Here is a 10,424-nt window from a genome sequence, read left to right as displayed (position 1 = left end):
CTACAGCTTTATTTGCCCATCTGCTTGCTGTGTCCCTAACACAGGTGGGACAAACAGCTTGAATTGAATTCCTCGCTCCATCATAGTTCCTGTAACTGAACCTGGTTTCGATTCTTTGTCTGTGGAAAAGCATGAATAATACAACCCTCTTCCTAGAGCTGCCGCATCCTTCCCTTACAAACTGAGGAGGTCGTTGAGGACGCGCAGGAACGGCGTTACAGTAAGCACCATGTAGGAGTGTGGCAGCCAATTACAGTAGAGTGCACAAGCTCTACCACAGTGGATTTCTTACCCCTTTTGAAGGCCGATGGCACTGGGCATAAAAACGTGCTTCAGTGACGGACAAGCTTTATACTAACACGTAGTTCAACTGAACCAAGTTCAAAAACTTGAAAAGTACTTCTATTTATATAGTTATCTTGAGGTACTATCTTACCTTTTGACATTACCTATTATGTCCTGTCATGTAATTAAACATGAAGCTGAATCGTGAAAAAGTATAAGCTGTTTTGCTGTAAGAGCTCATGATTACCTTGCGTTTTTTGGTCAACATCTGCTAAAGCTGATTTGTCCTTAAACCTGATATTTAATCTGTCATGTATATTACAGATCGGCAGGTTCAGTTCCTTGGTGTGACAGACTTGAGCCCCACATTATGTTAGAACTTCACACTGAATAGTGCTTACAAATGCAAGTTAACTTCCAAGTTTAGTGAACTTTCACCAAGTAGCTGCTATGCTGAAATGCCCGCACATTTTACACAGTACTTCAGTTCTCATGCCAACAGAAGGAAGGAGTTACTAATACAAACCGAAGCATCACCAACTTAATCCACAGCTGCACATTACGTTAAGGTTTTTACCTGGAAAAAAATGCTTTTCTTGTCACAAAACTGGATGACCAAACACCACCATTAGGGACTGTCAGGAAACCGACTCCTTCCACTGATTTGCAGTCCCATTCTTGTCTTCAACAACAACAACAAACTTATCTGTGTGGTTGCACTTACTGTCAAAGAATAATACAGCATCTGCAGAGGCGCTGTCCGCTCCCTCCTACCGAAGGAGGGGGAGTTACTGGGGCAAAGTAAGCATGAACTTTCACGTGAGGTAGATGAGCCTGTGGATGAAAAGTCTGCATTATAATGGGAGAGAAATAAACGTAACTAGTAAAAAGCAGCAGCACACATCAATTACTGCCAAGAAGTCAGCGCTCATTAAGTATGGTTAGCCAAAAAGAAAGCATCTATATGCTTGATACTATCCAAGCTGTCTTCTCCTGACACGTAATTCTCATGTCCCATCCAGCTAAGGCACATCAGTGTCTGGGCACTCACCTGCTCAGGGTTCCCACTTATTCCCCAGTAAAGCACCGATCAGCCCAGAGAGCCCTCTGCCAAGAAAGGCATGTGTTCTGCTGCGGGGGCAACTGAAAAGACTCGTCTGTGTCTTGTCTCCCATATTCCCCGCTTCTCTCATCCTAGAAAGCAGCATGGAATAGAACAGGGCACCTGCCCCCAGTAGTCACTGTCGGAGATGAGCTTTCCAATTTGCAAAAGCGTTTGGACACAAATCTGGGATACGACGCTGCAGACAAGTTTAACAGTAAGGCTAACTGCTGCCCCCCAAGGTAGGCAGTCCCTGACCTCATGGGGGAGGCTCATAGAGGAAGAGAGTTTGTGGCTGGATCCCAGAGCCTAACGGCCCTACGTCCCATTAACTCCATGCAGATGTTTTACTATTGGCTCTGTATATTAACATATATTTTAGGAGAGTTAAAGAATGCCACTACACAACCCTAAAAACATAGAAGCCTGTATTTGAACAAATACAGAAAGCAGAAGATAAGCTACTCATCATTCCAACAGCAAAAGTGTCATGAGTTATAAACAGACAAGTATTACTGCTCATATAGAAAAGCTATGTTTTGTCCCTAGAGATGGGGACCTAAAAGAACGATATTCAGACTCTGTTCTTCCATCCTCCCTTGCCTGGGACATCTGCAGGATTCATACAATCTCAAGCTGTATCAACGGCTCGGGCATTCCCACCAGAACAAATCAGCAAACACGTACTCTGATTCGTTTGATTCCAGCTCGCGTGACTTGCTGGCAGTCATACAGCTCAATTCTCTCCAAGTTGTGGCAGTTCTCCAGGTGTTCCAGAGTCACATCAGTGATGAGAAGACAGTTATCAAGCTCCAGCACCTGCAGCCTCTCGTGGCCACACGTACTGTTGCTCAGATGAAGAATCCCATCATCAGTGATCAATTCACAGTGAGATAAGCTCTAAAACAGAGAGGCAAACAGTTAACAACATCACTCATTCCTAAGTTACTCTATCCTCTAAACATCAGAAGTCCTTGTCAACCTCCTTCATTCTAGCGGTTAAACAGTTACGAAGAATATACAGCTGAAATCCAGAAGAGTAACAAAGGAGTATTTTTAAGCTCTACTTAACAAGAGGGCTGTACTTTATTTTTAGCTTTGCTTCAAAATGAGCAGGCAGAGTCCTCCGTCCCCTTTGTTCTCTATGAACGTGGAAATTCTGTTCCAATTGTCACGCACCTCCATTACCAATGGGTGCAAACAACACATGTGTCGTGCCAGAAACAGGAGGCAACTTCAAAGGATGATCAAGAGCATATAGGAATAAATGAGGATCTACTGACAGGAGTTACTGTTTCACAGCTACCATGTTTTCACACATACTACCAGGACCAAGCCTGTGCAAGTCCACACAGATAAAGAACGATCAGACAGTTCTGATTTGCCAAATAATGATTTCAGGAAAACTGTGAGCGCTTAGCACCCCAGGCTGTACATACAAGGAGTAATAAACAGCTTGTACAGCTGCAGGAGTAGGTCTTTTCTGCGAGTCAGCATAATAAACTAAAAAATTCTGCTCCTCTTCAGCATATTTTTTTACTCCCTTGAATTTCAAGAGAATGGAAAAAGTTGCAGCATTTCAGGCAGCAGCACCACATAAAGCAGCTTCCTGGTTCCTTTAGGGAATTCATGACTTTTGGAGAAGCAATGATGATGACAACAACAGGAAACAGACTTTCCTTGGAGGAGGCTTAAAAACCACTCTTTGTCACCAGTGAAATGAATGCACTCAAGTCTTCTGTACTGGAAATATGCAGGGTTTATGAACTCTGCTACTCTTGCCCTGGGCTCTGAGCTAGCTCCCTGCTTTCTGCTCAGCCCTGTGTCTTGCCCGTACTTGTATCTAAGTCTAATGGTGACTGGTTCTGAAGCAGCATTTCCTTGCCACAACTATTTTTCAGACAGCAACTGATGAAGAAACACTTGCAAAAATCCAAAAGCGCTTTTTAACTTGGCACAAGCTAACAGCAATGCTAAAAAGTACCTCCTGCCAATCATCTGAATCAAACACGTAACCCTTCCCTTCTCTTGGTACAACACATCTATCTTCTTTTATTTCAGCCTGACAAGGAAGCCTGAGGACTACCAACCGTGGCTTACCCTTATTTTACCTCAGCTAGAGTCATGAGCATTTCTTGCCTGCTACCAGATGCACAGGGTCTGTCCTGCCCTTTAGAGTAACTTGCCCCTCAACTTTTTTTCTCGTTTGCTGAACAGGATGATCAAGTAACCAGAGAAGAGGGAGGCTGGGAAACAGGTCTGCAACTCCCCTCCAGTCTGATAGGGAGCCACCCCAACAGCTTCCCTTCAGCTCCAGCTGGTCCAATTTTACTCACTCACTAAGTGTGAGCAGCTAGCAGCGACTCCAAGCAACACCACAACTAGTGCACGCTGTCTCCAAAAGGCAACAGAAATGAAGCGCTTGCCCCTATCAACAGTGTTTTGTCTTACGACATGTTTATATTCTGCAAGTCTATCAACTCTTTAAATACTTAAGTTCTCTCCTATACCTACTTTCTTTATGTATGTGTTCTGAGCATTTGATTTGGCTCACAGCCTGGAAACAATCAGCAGTTGCAGGGTTAAAGAACATTTATAATAGACCTGCTGTTTCAAGGAAGGACAGGAGGTTACATGAAGCTGTCAGCTATAGCAGCAGTCTGCTGGCTAATTAAGAGTTTTCTATGCCAGGAAGTAAGCAGCTTATAAAACCAGCTTTCCTGAGACACCGTATTTGGTACCGAAAGGACAATACACGATGTACAGCTGAGTTCATAGAACTTTGTAAAACAAATATGTCAAATAATACATACTTCATATCACACCACATGACTTTTCTGACTTCATAAACCTGTTAGAAAGTGTTAACAATGTGGAATTTTACAAATACAGTTGCTTGAAATCTTTAGAACAAAGAGATACGGTCAAATTTTTTTTTTTGTTAATACATACTGAATGCGGTGTATAAATCAAATATGGCGTGATATACTGTGACAGTAAGAAATAGTATGATCAGCTTAACTGCAGAATTCAATTATCTTCTCATCTCCACCAGTATCATGAGTATTTCAGTTTCTCTAATAATTTGAATGTACAATTATTAAACACTTTCACCAGAAATTACTTCTTAAGTCCAATAAAGCATTTGAATACTCTGATACCCATGAAGATGTAACGGTTATAGCTGGTTAAGATGTAACAGTGCTTTTGCTTATTTCCACCATCTACTGAGTCTCTAAACACCAAGAAAGAAATCCAAAGTTAATTTCTGCAACTCCAAAAATATTTGTTTAAACTGCAAATATACCTAAACATATGCTAAAGCACAGCTACACAAGAGGTTACAGAACCATCAACAGTACATGATTCACATTTGAAGTATCAAGATTAGTTCACATAGCGTATTTGGCACCTGCTAGTCTGTTTTTTCCTTCCCCGTAATTCTCAGCCATCACTGCTCACTCACAATCTTTGAGTATATAGCCTTCTTATACACAGGATATCCACACCAACAAACAAACAAAAAAAATCAATGTTTCTGATTCCCTTAGAAAAGGTATGTTATTTTACCAATGCCACACTTCCCCGTCTGTGGGCTAACACACAGAGGCCAGCAAAAAGGGCCAGGTTCAGAAAAAAAACTCAGAAAGTTATGATGTTTTATGATATCTCTGGTGAAGCACTGGCAGAACTGGTACAAAAGATCTCCTGCAAGTACTGCTTATACGAAAACACATCTGTCATAGAAGAATAGAAAGCATCCTATAAAAATGGCTCCCCATCTCCTGACAACTCGTTTGGCTTAACATTAAGACTTATGGTACAGAAATGAGGTCAGACAATTAATGAGGAAAAATAAAAACCAACAACAATAAAAAATAGTGAACAAGCTCCTTTTTAAAAGCCATCTCTCCTCATGTTGCTACCTTAGTAACACCGAGTGAGTAACACTAACCAATCATAAGACAATTTAATTAATGAAGCAGCAAACCTTCCTTTAATCCCATCTAAGAACAGATTATAAAGATACTTGTTCTCTCAGGTACATTTGAAGTAGTATATAACAAATCTACACTTATGGGACAATTGGCTCTAAATACAGGAGCCTCTATTGTAAGGACGGTCTAGTAATTTTGGAGTACCTTGACTGAAGAACAGCCAAGCTTATGTCACCTGAAATTGTTTTTGATGTTCTGAAAGATCTAAGCAACCATTCCCTAAAAACCAGTTCTTTGAAATACAATAAGCAGGGTACCCCACTGAAGGCATCTCAATCCTCTCCAATTACGTTCAAAAGTCTAGGTCAAAAAACCTTCCATAATTTACAGTGTAAATGTGTAGTCCTTGGGGAAAACTGCTTGCATGCAAAACTGATTACAAAGTGATTACATTTTTCTTCATTGGGTGGTTTTGTGTATTCAATATTTGTCTTAAAATGTCATACTCCCTAAGAAAACTATTAGTGAACACTTAAGAGTATCTGTAAAGGTACTGTAAGTTGCCTATGAAAAGTTCTATTTTAACTAAGTAATCAAATATGAAGGATGTTAACAATAAAATATAAGCTTTCTGGTTATTACTCACTGATTTGGTAATATTTTTTATCACACAATGCACATAAATATTTTAGAAGTAACCTGTTTCTTTTAGAACACTTATTAAACTTGCATATATTTTGCACAGTATCATACTACATCAGGAACTTTTTCTAGATCCAGAGTCAACAGCCTATTTTTATATTGAAGGAGTTGTGTATGTGCGTGGTTTTGGCGGTATGTATTAAAGTTCACAAACAAAGAGTTAAACTTACCAATGCTTGTAGCTTAGGACAGTGTATGGAAAGTTGTATCAATGTGCTGTCAGTTATCTAGAAAGAAAAGAAACCAAACAGTCATAAGCAACAGACAGTAGGAGCACCAACCCTCAAATAGGATATCTCTTTCTCCACCAGATGAAGGTTCTGTTATTTCTGGAAAACACCCAATCACCTGTTGCTCTTCAAATAATTCCCTTTATAGAATTTCCCAATAATTATTTTTTATTTACTATCATAATTTTTAATAAAAAACAAAGCACATTTAACTGAAAGTGCTAATGTTCTGATTGGCACTGCATTGTTACACTGGACGTTCAATATTCCTTTTCATATTAAATCTCACCAAAACACATTCTTCCAAGTCCATCTTCTCCAGCTCGTGGCAATTCTAAAATAAACAAAAATCAAACAGATAAACGAAAGACGAAATAAAATAACATACAGACATAAAATCATGCACAGGGCTAGTAATATGGGAAAGCACAGCCTCCGAGAGGAAATTGAGAGTTAAATCCCTTCAAATATTTGATCACCAAAGGACAAAAAAAATGGTAAAAAAAAAAAATCCACAAGCAACACATCACCTCCTCCCCAAACCTCTACATTTTCAGCCTTTCTCTCACTAAGTGAAGTTTCTCCTCCTTGCCCTGTAAGGTTTGGAACAGTACATATGTGATCAGTACTCACTCACCCCTGCTTCCCTTCCCCACCTTGGCATCAATTTCAGTTCAAACCTATGGTATTTACAGCCTGTGCACTAAAGCTAACTGATCTGCATACAGATGAATCCAACTTCTGCATATGTCAACCTGCACCAAACTAATCTGAAACACACTTAAGGCTGTGAAACATCTCTCTTCACCATCATACTTTAGAAAGAAGCCTTAAAAACAGTTTGCTTTGCTAATGAATGTTGAAAATATTAAAATAGGGTCCACTTTAAGGCTGGGTGAAAGCTCCACTTCACATTTATACAAGCAATTTTCCCAATATTCTGAGAGATCCCTAGCAAGCTTTTAGAAGTGCTTTCAATGACTGATCATGACTAATTTCAGGGAAATGATGCAAACTTGTGACTTCGCAGCAGACCACATGGTGTCTCGGCTCAGCCCAAAGCCCAAACCCTGTTATTTACAGGCATATGAAAAAAGGTTTAACTTGCAGCTCCCAGAACAGGCTTGAGGTAACTACCAAAAGCCCAAGGCTGTGGTGCTGAATGAAGGATTTTATACAATCTATATGCTTACTTTACATACTTACAGCATGAATCAGGGCACAAGTGCGTATAGTTTATAATGTATAATGTAAGTATTTTTTTAACTTAAAGTATGCTCAGAATAATCTATTATATGGTGATTTTTTGGGTGTAAATATCACAAGGGTATGTGTCAACTTTATAGGCGAAATTTGACTAGAATACATAACCCAAGTTTAGAATTATGTTAAGCATAATAAATCCAATTGAAACATACTAAAAAAAAAGGGGGAAAAAAGTGAAAAATGCAATGGTAGATGGCAAAACAGACCAAGTTGCAGCTCTAAGCATAATCCAGAAATAAAATCACTTTTTATGCCCCTCCTCCACTGGGTTCTTCCTGCTTTATTTTTCTTCTTCTCATATTCCTTCCTAGCAGGGCTACATCAATTCACAGCTGCTCAGCAGCAATGAAAACAAGGCAAGCTCTAACCTTCTAAATGACCCTTACCCGTGCTAAAAGGGTAAAACCAGCATCTGTAAGATGTGAACATCTTGCAGCTTCCAAAATCCTGGAAAAGTTTTAAATGTTAAAGAAAACATTAACATAGAGAAAAGCAAATGAGTTTGAGATACAAATTTGTCTTCTGCAACTTAAAGCTCTCAATAGCAAATGTATATATATGCCTATTTTTCACAGTAATTTGCAATTAAAAAGCACTAGGCAGACTTTTGATCCAGCTTATCAGAAGATTCTAATAGTCGCAGAACACATTAAGTTCAATCCTCAAATCTTCTCAACATTTAGTGGAAAAAGATTATACATAATTACAGGCGTTTTGACCTCTTGTTTCAGTAAGACAGCATAATGCTCAAGTTTTCTCATGTGTTATCTGAGGAAAGATACGGGAGAATAAACCCTGAGTTAAGGGAAATGCAAATGAAGCCTGCATCCAAAACCTGTTATCTAAACACAGGATGTTGGGAAGCCACAAAACTGAGGAACTGCTTACTAGAAATTCACTCAGAGCCTCTGCATGAAGCACAGTGAAGCAAGTTACCAGAAAGCAAGGAGCTTAAATTCTCCAAGCCCGCAGAGTAAGAACAATAAACTACACCACCACAACCCTAAAGAAAACAACAGTGTTTTGGAAAGATAAACCTAACACTCTTTTGAGAGGTACTGGGAAGCAGTACTGACACAAAAAGGTTAACTGCCCCAAACAGCACCACTAGTACATAGAACAGGCCTCCATCCCGTAACTGTTTTTTTGACGTCGTTTTCTTTTTCTTTTTTTTCCATGAACACTTTTTACTTTGCAGGTGGAGTAAGCATCAAGATGAATAAGGGGAAACCACAGCACCGTGCAATGAGAAGCACAAACTAAGTGCAACTTACCCACTCACCACAGCAAACACTGCTTCTGGGGTTGGTGGGGGAGGAGGGAGGGCAGGATGGACAAAAGAAGCTCTTGCTGTGGTAACACTTAGAGGCATCTAGATCATTCCACTGGTTTAGGAGGTCATTAGAAAGCACTCTCTCTATGGATAAAGTGCAAAGGGAAAAACCATGCTGTGTGCATGAGAAAAATACAACCCCACCAGAGTATGGGATGTGGGGCTCTGACTATGACTTTGCTGGATCAATCTCGTCCAAGCCAAAAGCAAGAGCGCAGCTGAGTTTAGAGGCAAGCAGCCCCACAGGCTACACCCTTGATAACCACTTCCAGAGTGCTAGCCTTCAACGAGGTTCAGAAGTATGACGGAAACTCAAAACCAGCCAACAGAAAGGTGGCAAGACAGGTACTGCTTTCCAAGTGGATGGTTGTAACACCTCTGGATTTTCTTTCCAGACTCACATTTGGGAACTTTGTGCCCTTCCATCAAGGGCAGTTAGCAACCCACCATAAAATACTCCCAGCTACTCTAAAAATTACCTCAGATGATGGATAGGAAAGGAAAAAAACACCACCACAACATAAAAAACATGATTCAGTTCACAGTCGTTACCCTTTACTTCATTTACTTGCTTTCAACCCCATCTACACTTACAACCATTGGATCCCCAACCTCGTTACATTTTTGTCTTTAAAGGGGGGGGGAATTACATCCGCAGCGTGCAAAATAGTGGGGATGCTACTTACTGCATATCTGGCTGAACATAAGAATATAGAAACAGGGGAGAAAGAAACCAGAAGACTAGCAGCTCTAGCTTTCCTGAAATTGGGTGTGCAGTCAGTCAGAAGAACAGGGTGGGGAGAGTGAGCTATACACACATAGCATCGATCGTGTCCCGGGTGGGAAGGCACTGATCAGCATGAACATGAAGAAAGTTCAATTTTTGCTTTGTTTTAATGATTGTACTTAATTACAGAGGGCTCTTCTTTTTTCCAGATACAGCTGACATTTATTTCCCATCCAGTGATTCGTGACAAAGTACCTAGCATAGGAGCTGATGAGGCAAAATGACATCCCAGAGCAGATTCCCCACTCTCATAAAGCAATGTTCTCTGAGATAGACCTCACAGTTGCATTCATTGTCTACAGATGGGCACACCTGGAGTGTCTCTGCACTTCCTACTCCTGTTGAATTAGCAGCAGGTGGGAGAGAACATTGGTGGGGTTAAAGGCACTATGATCCTAATTTTCACAGCCCCACCTAGACAAAGACATTCATAGTTCATGGCTGCTTTTCTCGATAAGCCTCACCAAAACACCTACTAGTATTTTAACACTAAAAAGTTCTAAAAAAGAAAAACAGAGAAGGTATCAAGCACTTAAATGAGCAGATATAAAAAGGAATGAGAAGACACCTATATCTTGATGTAGGGGAAAAAAAAACAGCTGAAGGGAGTTGGGTCAAGCTCAGGATTTTTTTTTCAAGGAGATACCATTTGTGAGTGGTAACAGCTGCAAAACACAGCAATATCATAGAAAGCAGCATAGTAGGACATCCAAGACCCTGAAGTGAAGTGAGAGTAGCACAGCACAGAAAATACTCAAAAGCTTCCTAACAGGGCCAGCAT

General features: G+C 40.3%; 1 protein-coding gene across 1 annotated transcript in view; it reads right to left on the bottom strand.

Annotated features, from left to right (window-relative positions):
- Positions 1-503: 503 nt before the first annotated feature.
- FBXL2 (F-box and leucine-rich repeat protein 2) overlaps positions 504-10,424 on the bottom strand; it is a gene marked incomplete at its 5' end in the record, with an annotated part of 41,107 nt that continues 31,186 nt past the window's right edge. The window contains 5 exons of the mRNA XM_009587850.1: positions 504-1,119; positions 2,075-2,287; positions 6,198-6,254; positions 6,547-6,591; positions 7,910-7,970. Of these exons, the coding sequence (XP_009586145.1) occupies positions 1,012-1,119; positions 2,075-2,287; positions 6,198-6,254; positions 6,547-6,591; positions 7,910-7,970 (484 nt within the window). The remainder of the gene's footprint in view (positions 1,120-2,074; positions 2,288-6,197; positions 6,255-6,546; positions 6,592-7,909; positions 7,971-10,424) is intronic.

Source organism: Fulmarus glacialis, unplaced genomic scaffold, assembly GCF_000690835.1.
Source record: "Fulmarus glacialis isolate BGI_N327 unplaced genomic scaffold, ASM69083v1 scaffold10111, whole genome shotgun sequence".
NCBI lineage: Eukaryota > Metazoa > Chordata > Aves > Procellariiformes > Procellariidae > Fulmarus > Fulmarus glacialis.
The sequence above is the reverse complement of the archived record's forward strand: the minus strand, read 5'-3'. Positions and strand labels throughout refer to the sequence as shown.